The sequence below is a fragment of the Ooceraea biroi genome, chromosome 5, assembly GCF_003672135.1.
Source record: "Ooceraea biroi isolate clonal line C1 chromosome 5, Obir_v5.4, whole genome shotgun sequence".
Lineage (NCBI taxonomy): Eukaryota > Metazoa > Arthropoda > Insecta > Hymenoptera > Formicidae > Ooceraea > Ooceraea biroi.
Window position 1 is genome coordinate 15,759,746 of NC_039510.1, and position 21,175 is coordinate 15,780,920.

The 21,175-nt window shown below is 42.0% G+C and overlaps 2 protein-coding genes across 2 annotated transcripts in view; one reads left to right on the forward strand and one right to left on the reverse strand.

The window, feature by feature from the left end:
- The first annotated feature begins 2,929 nt into the window (after positions 1–2,929).
- Positions 2,930–6,000, forward strand: LOC105286473 (serine protease 48). Its single transcript, XM_026969906.1, has 10 exons — positions 2,930–2,976; positions 3,164–3,201; positions 3,283–3,404; positions 3,476–3,580; positions 3,643–3,782; positions 3,993–4,123; positions 4,210–4,412; positions 4,678–4,812; positions 4,889–5,113; positions 5,409–6,000. The coding sequence occupies exons 1-10, from the start codon at positions 2,930–2,932 to the stop codon at positions 5,700–5,702; spliced, it is 1,440 nt and encodes a 479-aa protein (XP_026825707.1). The 3' UTR covers positions 5,703–6,000.
- Positions 5,982–21,175, reverse strand: part of LOC105286472 (nuclear migration protein nudC) — a 67,652-nt gene continuing 52,458 nt past the window's right edge. The window contains exons 5-7 of the mRNA XM_011351445.3: positions 6,774–6,968; positions 6,371–6,573; positions 5,982–6,272 (exon numbers count right to left, since the gene is read on the reverse strand). Coding sequence (XP_011349747.2) covers positions 6,221–6,272; positions 6,371–6,573; positions 6,774–6,968 — 450 coding nt within the window. The 3' untranslated portion in view covers positions 5,982–6,220. The remainder of the gene's footprint in view (positions 6,273–6,370; positions 6,574–6,773; positions 6,969–21,175) is intronic.

Consider the following 21,175-nt stretch of genomic DNA (forward strand, 5'->3'; position numbering starts at 1 on the left):
ACGTTGCTGACGTCAATGTATCGGTAATGCCAATCACGACATTTTTTAGTCCATCTATTATAAACGATGATGTTTTTGCGTCGAAGTCACTGTAGTTTCCCTTAAATAGATATCATATTCGGTTTATTTTCATGCAGGCAGCTGTTGCGCACATTATATTGATCATAAAACACATCTTCTTTATTAACCATGAGTTAGAGATATATCCCCTGTCGCCCACAATATCTTTTCGTCTTCCCACCACTGCTTGATTGTAACCGATGCAGAATCACTTTCCACTTCCGCTTGGCTTAGCAGCCACTCCTCTCAACAACCTCCGTGAAGCGATTTCCTCATGCGCGCATGTATCACGTCAGTCGGCCTGGAGCCACGTGCGTGAACTTAATGGGGAGTCTCCTGTGTAAGAAAACGTATCTATCGGACGCGTGTCAGACAGTGCGAATTTACCCCGACAAATCGCGTAATCAAATCAATTTCCGATTAGCCTTTCCTAATAAATGAAACGTTTTAGCGTGCAATTATCTCTGCGTGCAATGAAATAATTCTGAATTCACACATTCGTGCAATTTATCCTCGTTTATTGAATTATTGAAAATCGATCGAGGAAAACCGTCACTTGAAGAAACATTCTTTAGAAAGGGAGAGATAAATTTTAATAGTCCCACGCATCGATAAGATATTCAGTAACTCGAAAACAAATAGCTACAGCTTTGGATATCAAGTCAAACAGAAATCTTAAATACATCATCATTCGTATTATCGATCAAGCTCATCAAAACGCAGAACGATCTCTCATTAGAACCGATTGTATACACTGAAGAAAAATATGACTGCGCGCTCACAATTAGAACAACTAGCTCTCAAAGGCGAAACGGACGTCAGGAGAAGTCGGGAGAACTAAAAATATCAGTCAGTTTCCACGATTAGTCGGCCGCCGTCCCGCTCTGCCATGCTCTGGGCAATTTTACCGGCTGGAAAAGAGAGATAATATCTTGTCATGAAAACAGCACTCGTCTTTAATCTCATAGACGATGACGATTCACTAGGCAGCTACAGTCAATCACGCATATCGTACTGCAAAGAAGTTGTTAGCGACTTTTATGCGCTTGAACCGCCAGTTTGCACATTATTTGAATTAAATAGTGTCACATTGTCTTCATTTATTATTTTTTCTATTTGCTACTATGGCTCTTCGACATCGAATTGAACTGTAACTCTTTCCGCAATCCTGGTACCGTTATATAATTTTATTTACCGTTATATTATAACATAACTTAAGATCTGAAATAGGGCTAGATTTTATACATTTGTTCCGATGCATCTGAATTTGAAGCGCAACGCCAAGGTCGAGGGCACGTTGTGACAGATTCGAGGGAAGGTTGTTGACGTGGTCCTCACGCTTAGGAGGATCAGACCTCTGAGCTCCTCTCCTCGCTGAGATTCTCTCCACCGACGGTATTTTACGAGACGGTTGTTTGAAATTCTTCGCGTGGAGTTGTACTCGTATTTATAGACCTGCGCGTAGCGCAGTGCGTAGGGCCGCGTACGCGACGTGCGGCACACGCGTTTATGTACACAGCTCTCTCTCCCTCCCTTCTTCTTCTACTCAGAGGGTAGATGGATAGGTAGGTATACGTGGAAACGCCGTCGAGTCGAGCTACATCGGGCCCACTTCACCGGAAGGGAGCGAGTGGCAGCATATCGCGATCATGACGCTATGCGTCCACGACGGAAGTACCACTGGTTTATCTTGCCGACGAATATGTTCTCGTCCTTGGCATCGAACTGCTCCCACTGGTTACCACGTTGGCTACAATCTGCCAATTCACTTCTGGGGATGATCACTGATGATGCCGTCACTATCCTGCAAATCCTCATCGTTCTACTCGTCTTGGGCCATGCTATTGCCGCCGACAATCTAGTGAGTACTTCATGCATGTCGACAGTACTGATAGATATTAGAAGATCATATTTTGTTGCACGAATTGTGTGATAGGTACTTTTTCTCGTATATAAGTTGCAATAAAAAAATGTGTTAAATATATAAAATTACATGACATAGAATTATACTATTTCTTTGAAACGCTTCTAATAAAATATATTGCAGTAATAAAGATTATTTTAACTAAAAGAGATTATTTTAACTTAAAAAAGTTTGCAATTTTATACTTTTATGCTTCTCCTTTATCTTAATAATTTTTATATATTTTTATCAAAGAGAGAGAAAGAGGGCGTGTATTAATGTAAGATGAAAGATGAACACGACGAACAGACGAACAGATTAAGATTATATTTAAACTAGAGAGAGAAAAGGGAGGAGAAAAAGAGAAATCAAAAGCGAAAGAGAAAGAGAGAGAGAGAGAGGAACCTAGACGTACGAAGTCCCAAGAATAAAGTTGCTGCCGAAGAGACTCTCGTACATAAGGCACTCTCTTTGCACTTTTTCATATTCATATTCATCTGCCTCATTCTTTTTTCACGGTTTCTTTGCACTTTTGTGTTCTTCCTTTGGCTCCCCGCGAAAGAATATTACATTTTTTGTCCTTTCGTGATCAGTAAATAGTATACATAAATAGTTTTTTCCGTTTTATTTTATCACTCCAACGGGTGAGTTGCTATTGATTACGCTCTGAATCAACAGTCTGACTAGATTCTAACAACTTATATCACAACCTTAAAATGCACAATAACTTTTTGGCATGAATATTCTCAAATGACCACTCTGAAACCTCAGATACAAGTTTTATGTGTGTCACAGAATCTTCCCTCAAAGCTGAACAAATCATATTTGCGATTTCAGCAGTATTTTTCTTCAAATGAAACGTGAAAAGAATAGTGTTTAATATGTTGCTCTCGGACGCCATTGTGTTCACTACCGTTTTGTGAAGCAATGTTGTCTGCTTTGCCAATAGACATATATATAGACTGCATGATCTTATGGGACGGTTGTGGACAAGATGGAAGAATAGAAATATGGTCGGTGGCGTAATCTCTCTATTATGCACACAATGCGTAACGCCTTAGTATAAACTATAAAGAAAGCATGCATGCCCATATGAACATAATTGGTACCAATAAGAAACTGTCGTTTCTTACATTTCTAATTATTTCTAGAATGAAAATAATACACTCGCCTCCGGTGATATAAATTTTTCTCATTCAGTCAACCAATCATTTGCCATGGAGCATTTATCAAGAACAGTAAGCAGATTGTTGATTTTTTATCAATTTTTGTTCCTCAATTAAAAGTTCTCTTTTAGTATTTATGATTAATTTTTACAGCATTGACAAAATTATCGCATTTCACAAGCTGGAGCGAGTGGTCAGTATGCAATCGACATTGTACGCAAAATCGCGTAAGGAAGTGTCGATGGAAAAAAAATTGTGGAACCACCGTACTCAAAGTAAATACATAAACTATATAACTATAGTAACATGGCGAATAATTAATTTTCAACTAATAGCCTTATCGTAGGAAGAACGTAGTTGCGACCACGATAGAGAAGCCCGTCAAAAGCGATGCAAACAACATCAACGTCGAGGGCATCAACGATGGAATAAACAATTCCACGTTGTCCAGGTGAGTTGCGGTATACAATAACGACGATGTTTAATTGGAACAATGTATATGCACACAATTAGCAGATAGCCAAAGAGACAAAACCCAAACAAGGAAAGCAAAGGGGCAAGAATACCAAGGAACCAATTACATTCGGAAGGCATTATGGAAAATGGAGCAAATGGTCGCCTTGCACGAGATTGTGCACTACGCAACGTCACAGGTACGCAAAATAGTATCACATAATCAGTGGCTAATCAATCAGGTAATCAATATGAGAAAAAGGATGCGTGAATGTCTATGCGCGCCTAAAATATGAGTATCTCACCCTCATCGGTCGGGGAAATATATAAATTAGGCGGTCGGAGCATAATGTTGATCATACTGTTAGTTCTGAATATTATCAATGCAGATATATGTATGTTTTGGTTAGATGGTGTAAAAGGCCCAATATCTGTGGACGCGATGTGATACGAGAAAGCGCGTACTGCTATGTCGAAGGTACCTTCTGCCAGAAGTGGATCCATCGAAAGATTCGAGGTAGCCACAAAGAAGATAGCGAAGGTAAGTATCTTGTATTCTGTAGCATTAGATATATAGTATCGACATATGCACACGGGAAAGTGAGCAGATTTTACCCGATCTTCTAGATCGCCTAGTGTTGAAGAAACTCCAGCTCAATCCCAATATTGTGGGCAATTTCATTGCGGAGAAGAATTCAAACGCTTGGAAATGCGGAATAGCAAATACCCAGAAGAATTCTAGATTATCTTACTTTACACGAATTATTGGTGGCCGTCCGGCCACGCATGGGAGTTGGCCGTGGCAAGTGGCTATATTGAATCGATTTCGGGTACGTATGTTAAAACAAGAGATTTTGTATTTTATTGGCCGGAAGACTATTACTCCTCGCATTGTTGTGTTGTGACCTATCGGTCCTATCGTCATATCGGTAATGTACCGTGATTTTATTTGGAACTGGTCAATAAGTGCTAACCATAAATCTAAAAAAATTAATTTAGAAGATAAGAATAATATTGAAATATGTTAACGTTATCTGTGTTATCTGTCCAAATCAATGTTGATAATAGTCTTTTTCTTTTTAATCTGTTCTTTAGGAAGCTTTTTGTGGCGGTACATTAGTGTCCCCAAGATGGGTATTAACTGCCGCACATTGTATTAGAAAACGTTTGTACGTCCGCATCGGAGAACACGATTTAACAATAAAAGAAGGCACCGAATTAGAGCTTAGGGTACATATCGCGTAGCCTCCAAAGGCTTGGAAAATGATTTTGCAACTAATTCGTGATTATTTGTGTAATCATACAGATCGATTCTGTCACAATCCATCCGAAATACGACGCCGATACCGTTGATAACGACGTCGCTCTACTGCGTTTACCGAACGCTTTGACTATGTCTGCTTCGAGAGGGATCGCATGTCTGCCGAGCCCTAAACAGCCTATACCAATGAACCAATTTTGCACCATTATCGGTTGGGGCAAATCTAGCGTAACGGATGACTTTGGAACGGACGTGCTGCACGAAGCCAGAGTATGAAATCTCTTACCTTCTTCCTTCATCCTCTTCATCTTTTTCCTCTTACTCTCTTTCATTTCTCTCTTCTCTCTTCTACTCTTTTATCTAAATTTAATTAATATTGATGATTTTTCTTTATTAAAGACCTTTATTAAAGACCTTTGTCTTAATGTCTTTAATAAAGAAAAATAATTTAATAAAGAAAAATAGTGTCTTAAATAAAGAAAAAATAATTTAATATCTTCGCAAAGCTGCGACCGCAATAATTGTGCACTTCGAAGAATAATACAAACGTCATTTGATGTTTCAGGTTCCAATAGTATCCACCGAAATTTGCCGAGAAGTCTATGTAGAGTACAAGATCACGGATAACATGTTCTGTGCAGGGTATCGACGTGGTAAAATGGATTCCTGTGCGGGCGACAGCGGAGGACCTCTACTCTGCCGAGATTATCAGAAACCCGATCAGCCGTGGACAATTTTCGGCATCACTAGTTTCGGTGAAGGTTGCGGCAAGCGCGGTAAATTTGGAATATATGCTAAACTATCGAATTATGTGAATTGGATCACACGTGTAATGAAACAGATGGATGAGTTAACTTAGATGAAGAACGTAGAAAACATGCCAAGTAAGTTAAAATTGTGATTAATTGAACTTGGAAAAAAATAATTCTACACCATGTATTTTATATAATTTTTTTTTAGATAATTTTAAGCTATTCGTTTTTTTTTATTTGATCAGTGAACTTGATGTAACAGATGAGAACGCAATATAGTAACTAAATATTTGTAATTGTGCGATATATCCGTGATTTTCTTAAAAATCTACAGATAAATAAGAAATATAGAAAACGGCTGAATAAGAGGGTGATTGAAGAAGAAATACAATTGATAGAATTCTGTATCTGGCATTATAACATAGTGCTGTCATGTCCTGCAATCATTGAACAATATGTCGCAATCCTATCCACTCTTTTCCTTCAATTATGCAGTACAATGAACGCAGTTATTGTACTTTATTATGATAATAATGAACAAGATGCGGTCTTAATAATCAGCATTAATAAAATATTGGAATATTATTAAGCGTGTTCTGAGTCCTTGGTAAATTGATCATCAATATTAATTAAATTTACATTTTGAAAAGTCCATTTCAGGATGTTGTTCCATGAATCTGGAAAATAATTCAATGAATTAGTCAAAACATTTTAATATTAACGTAATTAATGAATGTCATACAATTATGCGAAAATGTTAAAAGGTTGTCTTTACTTTTTTATAACGTCCTGTTTCTTCTGCTCATCAGACGTAGGAAGTCCTAGTTCCTTCTGTCTCTGATCGTACATCATCTTTTCCACAAGACCTCTAGTCTCCCCATCAAGATCGGAAAGTTTGCTAGGTTCAGGATTCACTTTCTTCGTACTGATTTCTGGCTCGCTTGTTACTACATGCGGCCACCATTGCATCTTATTGACCTGTAAACGATAATGTCGTCTATAACTGGATGAACAATTGGAAGCACTTTCGGCAAGGTGAAAAATTAGCACGGCCATCGAAAAATATGTTATTAATAAAGCCATTAGTAATAAAATTTTAGTAATAAATAAAATAAAAGTATAATAGATAAAAGTATTACTAATAAAGTTACTAAAAGGCGCGCGTGTCCACAACTCACTTTTTCCAAATTAATCAGCAACAGTTTTCCGTCTTCAATTACCCAAGTGGACTCCTCGAGTTTGACTTCGTGTGGGAAATCCCCGGCGAGGATCGGCAACTGACCCTTTAGTCCGCAGCTTAGATGCTTCTTCGCGATCGTCACAACCACGTCTCTAGGTCTGGCCGCAAAATTAATTTTCAGTGGCACTCTAATCTATAATAAAAAAGTGCAATCTGTATTCATTTATTCGGATATACGTCACGTCATATAACAATTATGAAAAAGAATGTACGAAAAAAGAAAAATGGATAGAATAATCAATCAATGACAAGGATGAGAAAGAACCGTTCTTAGCGTGTTTAGAATGGACACGTTTTTTATCTTTCCATAATCTCTCTATTCAATCATCGTGATCCGAACCGCAGTACTCTTTGATTCGGATTTCGGAAACGAAAAAGCAACAATCTCAGAAAAAAAGCCTTAAGCCAAACTCTTGTTTGTTAAAAATTATTGTGTCTGATAGACATTGTGTCTAATCTCCCGATTCTCCCGATGCAATATATATTGGAACACATACATTTCTGAACATCAAATGAGGTATAGAAATAACTTGGCAACATTACCACGTTCAAGCCATCAAACTTCTATGATATCGGAATAAATTGCTCAATAAATGATATCGAGCAACAATGATGATATTTGACTGATTGAATTTGTTTTTGGCGACTCTAAATGCTATACAGGTGTTAAAAACGGAGACCGTATCATATGAATTAATGGTCGCGACACGGTGAAGCTCCGTCGGAGACCTCGGCATACGACTTGTCGCGAACGGGCGAATGTGATTCTGAAGGCTACCGTAGTCGTGCGGCGCCTTGCTCGCAAATAACCGATTTATTTAGCGTTTCGGCTGAATCCTTGATACTGAAGAATCGAACACGTTTACCAGGCCTCGATTACGCAATCAAATAATTCGCTCGTTACTCATGATGTATCGAATAACATCCATTTTCAATACGGAGGTCTCACGACAAGTTCGAAACTTACAATTGCTTCGATGTTGCACGAATAAGATTTTAGCCTTTTGATCGTGCAAGATAGAATTACACCAACGACGATAAAAAAATCAATCGTTAGGGGTTTAATCGGCCAACGATAATAAATTCACTTAACAAATACTGTTTCCTTCAGGCGACAGACAGTCCTTCAGACGAAAAAAAATCGCCTCCCCGAACGGAGGGAAATGCAGATCGAGAGGAGAGGCAAGACGCTCATAAATGGACGCGCGAGTCCGGCTCGAGAAAGAGATTAGGCTTCTTGCGAGTGCAAATTTTGTGTAACGAATCGCATTAACGGTAAAAGAGGAGGGAAGAAAGGGAGAGTGCGAGAGTACGATAAGAGCGAAAACACTGAGACGCGTAATTTATATATGCGTACAAAGATGTTGCAAGAGACGAAAGTGCTTGCCGAGATTAAACTGAAGCTGTCGTCGCGATAATGAGCTCCGACAATGGACGCTTCCCGAAGCAAGAGCGCAACAATTTTTACCTTAACGTCCATAGCGCGTTAAAATAAAAATCATCGCAGCCGGTAAACACGGAATTCAGGTCGGTGAAGAGTAAACCGGCGAGGCAGGAGGCTATAGGTACATATTTCTTCACGCCATAATCTGGAATCCGGCTAATGTAGGTCGCGCGCGTTACTTTATTCATTAATATGTTTACCTTAACAAGCGAGTGCGCGCATATATGAGTATTCATAATCTATATCTAGATAAAGTCGTGGAAAAATGAAGCGCCGTTTTCAATTTGTCAAGATTTAACTAGCTGAATGTACTCGGACAGTATTAAATAATAACAACAAATTTGAACCATACAAGTATGCATTGCCAAACATTTATCGACAAAAACGCTCAATAACGCATTAATCTCGAGGCAATCTTTATCCAGCTAACTTGAATTTTCGACTCCATAAATCACATTTGAAGGAAACACCTCTCGTAACGTACGACAATTTATGGAAAAAGTTAATTAACTAGATGCATGTTTTCTCGTGGTATGCAAAAGCATCAGGTCCGAAGAAGTGACCTTATTAAAGGACCCGTGGAGCGCGCTGACCTCTTGTTTTCTACGTGATCCTCGATTATCGTTGATTGACGGCGCTTGCTAACGCGAGGCGGAGTTCTCTCGATATTAATCGGCCGGAGTCTCGCCAGGATACCTCACACATACATCGTCGGAGAGAGAGGCAGATGCAATCCCCGCTGCTATGGCGATATACCGACGTGTCGTCCTCGGGTTTTCTCGGCGAAACCGCAGTTCAGCAACAGCGACTGTGCGCGCCGACCAGAATTCCAGGAGGCCGGGTGAGACCGGTTCCTCCCGAAAAATTGGCGCCGAATTGACCACGTTTCGGGTCAAAGAACGGCCTTGCTTCTCGCCCGTCCCTCACTCCCGCAGCCTCTTCACCATCTCCGCCGCCTCGTAACTGCTCCGCGCGGTTTTCGCGTCCTCGCGATTCCCCTCCCATAAATTCGATTCACCATCGATATCATCCGCCGAATCAGTGGCGTAAACATGTCTTATGTCAGAGAGATAAAAAGCAAAAAAAAGCGAGAGGAACTGAAGACAATGATGATAATGCCTGTCCACGCAATAATGCCGATCATCATGCATTAATCGCCTCCTGTCCGACCGCAAAATCGAAAAGCAGCGACTGTTCATCATCGGATTAGATATTTTTTATATCACCCGCTCACAATTGTACGTTTCGCTGCTTTATGCGAAGTCTTTCGTGATGAAGCGAAAATAATCGGGCGATTGTAATTAATCGCTTCTTCAGGCTACTGGTATTTAAAATGAGTGGTATGCTAATTTCAACAAGGAATTCTTGATACTAATCAAGGCTACGAGCGATTACTAATCGAATGTATCGACGCGCGACGACTTCCATCGCTAGGCCATGACTTCGACATCAGTCTCGATGAAGTGTGACGAATTCAGAACAGAGCTTCTGATAGATATTAGCTTTATTTAATTGGATGAGCAGATTATACACACAAATGAAAAGTATAATAAAATGACGAAAGTGATCAAGAATAGTATACATGGAAGAGGCAAAAAAATATGAATAAGCGTAACATATAAAATTTATACCATATGTACACAAGACAATAATGAGATTTCTACTTCGGTTTGGGAAAGTACAAGCATTGTGCAACCATAAAATTTCACACGAACCTACTCGGTCGCGAATGACTACTGCGGCTATCATCAACTTGTCTGCTATCCGCTTTTGATGCGCAAGACTTTATCTCGTATCAATTACGTCATTTAGCCGTAACTGATTCAATAAAGCCGCGCTACTTCTAGATGACATGATCATGTGCGTTTTGGCTACCTGCTAAATGTCTCTCAAAGTTTGTAGTAATATCCACAGGGGAATTTAACTTGCGAAATGTGCTCCCGTTCATTACTGTCACGTAATGACAGACTTCACAGAGACGTTAAGTAGCACACATGAGGAAGAATCAACAGAACGGAACAAGTGTACTATCATCAATGTTCGTAGAAATATTGCGTAACGAAGCTCGCGCGAATAACGTAACGTGACATTAATACGCGAAGTCTTTAGCAACGGAATAAACTTGGTTGTTGCGCGACGAATATCGCAGATGATTTCTAAATAGCTGGATAGGGGCACGGAGGGAAAAATTGCACGGTTGTTAGGCTGATAGTAAAAATGATCGCTCTACTTTCGCGAATTCGTGGTGAATGCGTATTATGCTCAATTGCGCATCGGCATAATGGCGCTTTTAGTTGTTTGAAAGGCGCGCGTGCGGCCCAGGCGCCGCCGCAAGCGCGTCTTTGCGCGCAAGTACGTTGCCAGCGCGCAAATGCGCCACTTGCGCAAACACTCAGCGAAGGAGCCGACCGAGGGGAGGAAAGGGGAAGGACGGCCGCCAAAAGTGAAATCGAGAGATGGAAGAGGACCAAGCGGAGATGGAGCGCTTCTCGGTCATGTGAGTGGAAAAGGGAAATGCGACGAATTTAAAGCCTAGTCCTTTAAGTGCGCTGAGTGATCATTTCTCGTCATTCAGCAATCAATCTCATTGCGCTGTGAGACAGTGACTCTATCTGCTTTTATGTTCTTACTTGTATTTGTAATTTGTACAATCAAAATAACAATATATAATTTAAATCGATTAACAAGAGATTTTATTTTATATAATTTAAAATTTAAACAGATCTGACGTATTTGGCAGCGTCTCTCTCTCTCTCTTTCTGTAAATTAATTATTATTTCTAACTATTGCTCTCCTAGATTTAATATGTAGATAAGTATCAATCAATGACTTTTGTGCACTTGTTATTACGAATCTTTTCTTCATTATTTAGCGTTTTTATATTGATGGAAGATGGTAAAAGGCATGTACTATGGTATACCTTAATATAATGTTTTTCCAGTTTCTCGATAAACCGTTAGGATAGACCATTTTGCACCGTTACAGCTTTGGCGTTCAACCTTTAATCAGTATTTTCTCGCACACAGCCATCTTTTGCAGAAGTTATGTTCAGAGAGATTCAAATATCTTCTGCTTTAGATCATTCGGAAATTATACAAAAGTTAACGATTTCTTGCGATGATGTTTTGAATGACTAAGGCTATGACATCTTATATATATTTTTATGTTGGTAACTAAATCAACATAATGATTTCCTCGTATATCGGAAATAAAGTTTTATTATTACGTACACACAATAGTGATGATATATCGTAATCCGTAGAGCACGCTTAAAGTACGACTATTAGGGGATGATTCGTTCATAAAAGTGTTACAAGGCATTCGAATGTTCTAACTGAGAACAAGAGACGATAAGTGCCTTGCGTAACACGAATAATCGCATACGTATCCATCTCTGCATCACTACTTAAAAGCAATTCCACGCTATTGATAATCGACACTATTGATAATCGTCTGTCTTAGGTGGCCCATTATTTCAATGTGTGTTACATACGTAACTATTTATTCATCTTCAGCGTTTATTCTGCATCCGGCAGCCGGATGTATCGACAGATTATTCAAATTCCTCACCACCGATACTAATGACATCATAATTATCTTCCTTTTTATTTTCTTGCTTGTCGTATATCATCAATGTGACGCGCGGATGACACTAATTATTAGCGAAACTGTCGTTCAGCAACGACCTCTCCTTGTCCTCGCGATTAAGAACAGACTGTAATAACGAGGGATTAATTGCAGTGCTGAAGTACACTCGGATTGGGAAATAAAATTCGTCTCGAATCAATTAACATTATGCACTCAGTAATTAATGCCGAAGATCATTAATTTCCCACGTGATTCTAAATTGAAATCACTGCAAACATTATTCTTAACAGCTGCCTTGCGCGACACAATGTATGTTTCTTTGTTAAAGAAAAATTAATACCGCAGTCGACGAGCAAATTAATTTCGTCGATTGCTGTACCAAAGAACAGCACGATAAAAGAAGCAGAAATATTAGCGCGACTAAGACGTCGGTTGAAAATCGCTTGGATCGCGATTATTGATCTGGGTCAGCGAACACCTTTCACGCATCAGTCGAACATTACACAACGTTAATCGTTAATAATTTCTTTGTTCGTACCGAATGGCAAGAAAATTACAGCTGCGTGTGTCAAACACACACTGTCTGTTACAGTTTGCGCGTATTATTTGCGTTCGTGTTGTGATCGCAGTCAAGTTTCGCGCGTTCAATGTAATTTTAATTCCGACGTCGAGCGCGTTACTCACAAAAGATGCAAGGATATTGAACAAACGGGGCAAGATACAACACTCTTGCTGCACAAAGCAGAGACTCACGTACGGGTTATTGAGAAAGAATGTGGTGTACCGCGCTTGCAGCTGAGCGGAACCTCTCGCGGTCGACAATTCTTGCCGATCATTAACGTCTCTCTAGGGGAATCTATCCCGCACATCCCGCACCAAGAGTAACGTATTGGGAAACGACGCGAGGTTGATCCGGGTCGCTTCCACGATGGACACGGCGAGCGGTCGACTCTCCTTTTCCTCCGTGAACATCACGGCTCTCACTCGCGCAGTCGGTGACACTACGTCGGTGTCAAGGACTCCGGAGGATGAGCAGCAGCCTATACCGAGATTTATTGGGTTATTTGCGTATATGTTACAAGGCTGTGTGCATGCCAGATGACACCGTCGAATCCTGGACGCATTTCTCTTTGTCCTCTTCCGCGCAATTCCGTCAAACGGGATTGCTGACCGTAAATTAATGATTTGGCAAACTTCCATAAGCTCTAGATAGATAATACACAAATCATGTTCACGATGCGAGTATCAGCCCATCTGCAATTTTTGTCTTTATGGAAAGATCATTGTTTAGAGAAATTAATTTGTAATTATTCTCTTCAAAGTTGCAAGATTCTGCCCTATTTGATGTTTGATGGAAAAGTGGACTATCGATATTGATCGTAACAGGGATAACAAACGTGTTGTGTAATATTGCACTCGTGCTATTAAACTCCATGAGAATTATTACGACTTTTCGTGCTTCCTTTAAAATCGAGCACAAAATTCGTAGTGTTGAATCAGACTTCGTGCTGGTAACTTGTGAAAAGACTACGCAAAGTAGATGTGCTTTGTGGCTATTGCACTACATTGCCGCTACCACAATTAGGAACGTTAGTAATAACTGACTCTCACTTAATTAAGCCTTGACTAATTCGGCAAGAGCATAGGCACGATTCGAAATGTTGTAATGTAGTTGCAAAATTAACTGCCTCCTCTAATTTCGGTAATTCTACATTGATCATCGTGATCTCACGAAGGAATCTTTACTACCGTACTACCACCAGTTTTATTCACAAGACAATGTTAATAATATCGCGAATGTGTTTTGACCCCACTTTCGATAACAGGATGCCTTACGTTTTGCCGAAATTAAGAACTTACGAGGCCAGGCACGCGCTAATGAGGGACTATTATTTGGTTTAAGGACATGGTTACCGCAAGAAACGAGAATACGAATTCGCTAAGTAGCGCGGGAATCTTTCGTAACGCGACAATTCTGTTGCTCGAAATATGAAGTGAAATTGCGGATCGGTGGGAGGACGCACGCACGGCCGTTTTTCGGCACGATTACGCTCGTCCATCGTGAGGCAGGCTTTATTATATTTTTCCCGCGGATCGGGCAACAATATTGCAAAATTACCGGTTCTTACAAGGTGCGCAACGTCGTCGTCGATCGTCGTCGGCCGCACATTCTCTAACTGCATAGTAATTGCTGCGACGACCCCGGCTGACGCAGAAGCGTTGCTGCGCAGGCATTGCAACGCTTCTGCGTTTCATAACTGACAAACATATCAGACGCAAAGAAGACTGCATGGAACAAGCAATGAAAAAATTAAAATCTTCACAAAATCTCCTGGCACTCTATCTCGTGGAAGAGATCAGACAAATGTATTTATTTTCCAGCTGCAATAACGTGACTCAGGTGCAAACTGACATTTAAGGCTTAGATGCAGTGTACATGTATGTGTATAATTACGATAAATTAAACGGGTGCCTTTCAAACCAGCGTGCAATGTATACGGATTTATCATCGTAACTGAAACTGACATTCTATATATCGGGCGAAACAATCTCTATTACTAACATTCGGGTCAATTTTTCAGGTGCTTTTCGTATAGAACTACCTTTGTCATGCTATTATACGCACGCCGCGAAGTGCACACATTCTAATTCCACGGCAATTACCGCCTAGACCTCGTAGCTACGCGCGACCTTACACAGTTTATGCGTTACGCAATGCACGGCGATAGTTCGGCACGATCGTGCGGCAGCCGCATTCAATCTGATTTCTTCGCTGGTAAAACGATCATTTTTCCATGTGACATTTCATCGCTTTATTTCTTTTGTTCGTCGCGAATCGAAGGATTGTCGAGCCGACTGCTTGCGTCTCCGTCTTCGTAACATGCCTATTATTCCTGATTGCGTTCTGGTTGCGTTACATTACCTTTACCATTTTATAATATATATTCGCGCTCATACTTTTCACGACAGAAACTGGGAGAACGTGGGAGCACGCAATTTCACCACCTGCGCCTTCCTTTTAATTGCTATTTGCAGACAATTACCGCGATGACCCTGAAGAACCGCGATGATCTTACACAGGAACCTCTCTGAGATAATACGTTTTTTATTTGTAATCGAGATATTATGAAAATGGATATTCCATTTCGCAATACGGTCTTTCATGCACCGAGCACTTCTAGTACCGAGGCCACGTGCTCAAAATTGTATTTCTTTCTAAAGACACGAAACGATATTCTATACATGTGCACTTAAAGATTTTTCCTTTATCCGTAAAAGAAAAGGTTGAATTATTGTGTGTACTCTTCGAAAACGTAATTTAAAAAAAATTGGATTAAACGCGTGTGCATTTTTACATTTTACACTTGTGTTACTTCGAGATAATTCGAGTCCATCCTTGTTCTCTGAAATTTCTAAAATTTCGGAAATACTAATGCCTACGCGTTTCTCGCGCAACAAAGCGCCGCTGTTTTGGCCGAGCACGCACTTTAATTGCGAATGCAATTATTAAGATGACCCCGGGCGTCGTCGTTGACCTTACAAAGAATGCCTCGCTTAAATTCCTACATTTCGCAATTGGCGGATGCTCGCTCTATGCGTTCCCAAGCACGTAGGTAGTCTTGTCAAACGCGTTTGTGCCTTTGACGCGCGTTCATACGTGATCTCAAGTAGGTGAGGCGAGATGAGAAACACGAAGGAGGAAAGAAGACGGACTCACACCGGTCGAACGTTAAGACGCGAGACGCATACGGAAAATATGAGTCCAATGTCAGCCTGACGATCCGTTATATCCTCCTCCGCACTCCCTGTGAAATAGCTTTCCAACGGTGTGACGGTCGCGCGCGCACGCATATTGCGTAATGCCTAAGCCCGATTGTCACATTCTGGCAGGACAGTCAAAGATTCATCTAAATGCAAATAGGTTCCTCGGCTACGCACTTCATTGCAGTCGTCAATCGCGTTCACGTAAAGCTACCATGTCGTTCGAAGACTTTAGCACGAAGGTGCGATCGTGCGAAGGAACGTACTTCTTCGTACTAAAAATTCTCGAGTGTAAGACTTTTGGATGCACTTTGATGAAGTTTGAAGTGGCCTCGAGATACTAGCTATCAATCTATGGAAAATCTTTACAGTTTACGCATCTATCGAGTCTATCCATTTTGATTTATGGACACTTTTAATTAATACATGAAATATGTCTAACGATATACGCGCGTTTTCAGCACAAGACATTCCTGTCTCAGTTGCAAACCGAGTCGCATCGCGGATACCAAGACGTAATTTATCAGGATAAAACAAGGTGTCGAGAAGCAAGTAGCGCACACATTTGTGTATCTACGTGATGCAGCTCACGCGTCTATACCGGTTCACTAAAATTGGCGTGCGACATCTCAAAGCAAGCAAGATACCGAAATTATAAATCGGTTAATTTAGAATTTCAGCGCCGCGATAAGCTGACAGTCGCGAATTCTTACGACTGTCGACTTACGTCGATATGCAACTTCTGTGGCTAGTGGGCCTGCGGATGCGCGGCCGTTTCTAAAAATACATCTTACTTAACTCTTTCCGATCGCGGACCACGATGCAGACCGTATACGCGCGCGGTTATTTTAATTTATCTCTCTCACATTTCTTACTTATGTCACGACCGGCTTCTCGAATGTAATCGCGTTCTCAAGTTCTTTTTGCGAGCTCGTTTATAATGCATTGACGCAACCCGTGTCTACTCGCCAAAAGATACACGGCGCGAGGGAAGTTTGTCAGTGATCGGCAAGCCATTGTAAATAATCGCGTAAAAATCTTCGAGTACAATCTTCGACTGGATTACGTAATAAACCGGAACATCATAAAATCTTACGTTCGGTCGCGCCTTTCTGCACCTTCGCGCGCAACAGAATACGAATGCGGCACCTCGATGCAGCGTGAAAAATGTAGAAGGGAACGTTAGCACGCGCCGCCGGAGGGCTGTAGAAATCGTTGCTTTGCACGTACAGTAGAGAATTCTCCTAACCCGTGGGCAATGGATTAAGAATGAAGCTGAAAGGGGCGTAACATCACAACACACCCGCGCTGTAATTTCACAATTTCGCAAAGGGCGGCATTTTTAACGCCGCCCCGGGGACGGCAGGCTGGAATTCGACTCGGTAACTGAAGCGTAATCCCTCGCGCCGGCATAACTTTATTAAATTACACGGCCTTAAATACTTTAGAACACCTTAAGAAATAATACTACGGTGCGAAATGCGATACGCGATGCCGCCGCCGCCGCCGCACCGTGCACGTGCATATAACTTGACAGGTACCGCGTAATTGATATTACGAAACCTTGCGAAACAACGAGAAGGAACGCCTTGCGGTGGGGGTGTATATTCGTTTCCAAAGGATTTCGTGCAAAATAATTAGCGGCGGGCACGGAGTCGAGAAGAGAAAAATTCGAGAGGGAAAAAATGCGCAAATCAGGCTCCTCCCCGAAGAATACTACCGATCCCCTTGATACCCAGCAAAATGTCCCGTCGCCTCACTCACTTTATACTCACTTTATGCTATATCGAAAACCTTGCACTTGACAGTACACGCCGAACGCTCGCGTGAGTCCTCGACCTTCGACATATTACGCTATGAGTGAATTTTCTCTGACGTTATCACTCACCACGTTTGCACGTATGACTGAAACAATCTGCAAGATTCAAGAGAACTTTCAAACTTGATGAGCGACCCGCGAGTGATTTGTTAATTAATCCATGTTTTCGCGAAGAGAAACAATATCATTCTATATTATTATAAAAATAAAATGTCCCTTCGTTAATCTCCGCGGTCCACGCGCTATTCTCTGAAGCAACAATTCGCGAATAAGAGAGTTGTTTGCGCACGGTTGAAACGTATCGTTAGTATTCCTCCGTGGTGCAAGCACATTGATAGACATTTGCGTGATCGTGTGTATAATAAATGCACTCTTCGAACGCGATCGTCATCGGACAGATTTTTCGACACAGGCAGATCGCGCCAGGTGAGCGATCACGAGATACGCCTTAATGGCTGGCGGACGCTGGCGATTGCTCGAAATCGATTTCGCTCCACCACACGCCCGATCGGACGGATAAAAACATCTCCCTCGACGTCGTTCGCGGTTCGCCGATTAAGAAAAGGCGTACTCAGATGATCGTGCGAAGAGAAGGCGCACCGCGCTTAAATCGCGTACGACTCGACGGCCCGGAGCATGATGCGTCTTTTCAGCGCGATTTATCGAAGCCACACGATTAATACAAGATAAATCGTAACTGGGTGCAATTTCAATTTATTATTGTGTATGAAGTAATCAATACGCGGCTCTCGTACGAATTTTTTTCTACTCCCGAATGAGTATTTCATCAATCGAGATATAAGCTTATCTTATTTAATACATCAGTGCGGGGCAATAATTGTTTGCCTCATGAAAATGTCTTACACGCGGGGAATGATCTCTTCGGCTCGTTATATTAATTTAATCACATCGCCATTAATTGCGAGCAATAATATGCGCACATTCGGAGGCAACTGAATAGAGGACACGTGCAATGAATACACGTGAAGATCATCAGCGGAGAACCGCGTGCGTGCACGCGTCGTGCCGTCGCAATAAATCAAATCATGTTAAATGACGCCAAGAGGCTTGATAAATGCGGACACCGCGATTGCATGGCTCTTTGTCTCCTATATGCGATGAAAATGGGAGTCACAGTTCTTGATGTTAAGTTACGCGATTATCGAAAGGGCAACGGCATCTTCTAGGTTCTAGGCTCTAGGTCGTAGTCAAAACACCTCATCGCTAGTCCCTGACCCACATGTCCGACTTGCTGTTTACGCCTACAAAAAGGAGAAGCTTTTTCGGACGTTCTCCTCGGCGATAATCATGATCCATCACGACCGGACGCCGGCCGGCGTTGCGCTCTCGCTCGGGAGGTATCGACTTATCGATGATCACGCTGTCTGACGCCCGGGATCGCATACATGACGTTACATGCCAGCCCGGTTGTGTATACACATCGGTAATCATACAGTGAAGTAATTACAGTGTGTTCGGATAATAAAGATAGGGAAGAGAGCATGATTGAGGATTTCGAAGTAATGTCGCGATTAAAACTAATTAGCAGTACGCTACCAGTAGCGGTACCACATGCAAAGTATCCCTCGTTCACATATCCCTGCGTATCCAGTGAAAATTGACTTTTTCTTTACTTTATTCTTCTTCTAAATATAGCTCATGCAAAAGAGATGCAATCGGAATAGATATTAATAGATATTAATCTCGGTTTTTCGTTGTCGCAACTATGAGTCATGACAATGTGCGGTCACGTTGTTTCACTAGTCTTCCCTCGGTTCTACCATATTTGCTTTCACTGTCCTAACGAAATAACGGACGATGATTTTCCCAACGTTGTACACAGAAAATTGGTCGTAGCCCTGCAGGTATGTGGACGTATAATAAGCTGTCCTCATCATTGTCAGAATTCCACAAGTACGAGTCAAGGAGTACAACATAGTTCACTAATCATATTATTGCGGTGCCTCTAGCGCTTTTCACAGACCATTTACATAATTCCATCACGAAACCGCAAGTAATGACTTGTCACTCGATCAAAGCATTTGTTATGTAAAGGATAGTGGCGTAACTCGCGTATTAAAGAGTCAAAAGAAGTCTCTAGGAAGTGGGGAAACGTTGAAGAAAAACCAAGAGGGGTCAGGTACTTTGCGGATGATGCTCATATGAAAGACCATCTGACTGCTTTATTCATTCCTAACCACATTACATAAATTGTCTCAAATCTTCATTCGTACCTCCATTCACCAATGACCATCGCTGCATTTCGAGCGATAACTCCTGCCTTACGCATTTCCCTCCGCACATTCCAATCGTGCGCGATGCGTGAATTAAGTAATCCTGCTTGAAGCAGCAATGAAGCGGCAGCGGAAAGTACGTATGCTCGCGCGGTCAGGGGGGACCTGACCAAAATGCAGCGTCGTCTTCTCTTGGGTGCATCCATGACCCAAATCCGACATACCGATGCGACGCATCCTCCGATCGCGAAAGCGACGCGTACGACGCCAGCGCGGAAAGGATTTCTTCCTCTGTTCCGTCGTGGCGCCGTACGCGCCTCATACGGTTCCTTGTCGTCTCGATGCTCGTGTATATCTCGTCGGATGTGCATCTCTGATGCGTGTACCAGCTCGCCGTGTCCCGTCGCGTTACGTCGCGACGGCGGGACCATGCCGGACGAGCATACGACTGGCCACGGTACTGGGACAAGGTTGCCTGGGACCCATAACTATCGCGCGCGCTGACACACAACAATGCGCGTTTCTTACGAGCGATTCACCATGGCTTACGTGTCTCTTTCCCTCCCGCTGTATTCTGTCCCTCTTTCTCTCGTTTTTGTTCTTCGTCTCACTTGTTCCCTCCGTCTCTTTCGATCAGCCAACTTGGGCCCTCTCTCAAGCCCCTACCAGCGAATCGAGGGTTCGGATGCCTCTCTGCCCCTTCCACAAAAATCGCAGGGGGGCCCTCGATCCCCTTCCCTCCGCGATGGTCCTCTCTCCCGTCATCCCCCACAGCGCCTCTAACAGGACGCGCCTTCCTCGAATCATTCGATCCCCCGCGGGAGGCGACACTCTCTCGGCGGTTTCGATCTTTGAATACTGTGGCACCGCCACCATGATGACCAGTCTTCGAATTACAGGCGAAACCCGCATGTCTCAACGATTGAACGCATCTCGCGTACCCGCGTCGCGGCTCGGATAAAATTGCATAACGATCATCAATCGAGTCCCATCTTGGGTCACATATTAGTTCGCCCCCTCTACCCCGTCGCAGTCTCGTTGTAATTCGAACGTTTCGTAGTTTGCCGCGAGGGAGGAAAGTGAAATTGAATGACGCTGATATTGGTGCACCATTGAGAAGGTTGCTATCCCGCACGGCGGAATAATTGGTAAAGATACGCGATCGGTGCATCTTGGCCCGCAAGATCTTCGAGATACGTCGAATCGTCCTTGATCGAAATGTTGGTGAGTATTACGTTCACGTTACGCGCCTGTTATTATGCAAGATCCACCGGACTCTATCGGGAATGGATGCATTTACACTAAGCTAAATTTAGCAAGGCGCGAAAACCGTAAAACTATGAAAAATCTGATCTTGCATCAAGTTTCGAATGTACATTATTAATATATTTGAAACATATGTTTGAAAGAGTGCATCTCAAACTCTTTTACAAACACATATGCATATTATTTTTATATATAATAAGAAAAAAATTAATACAAATAATATTATA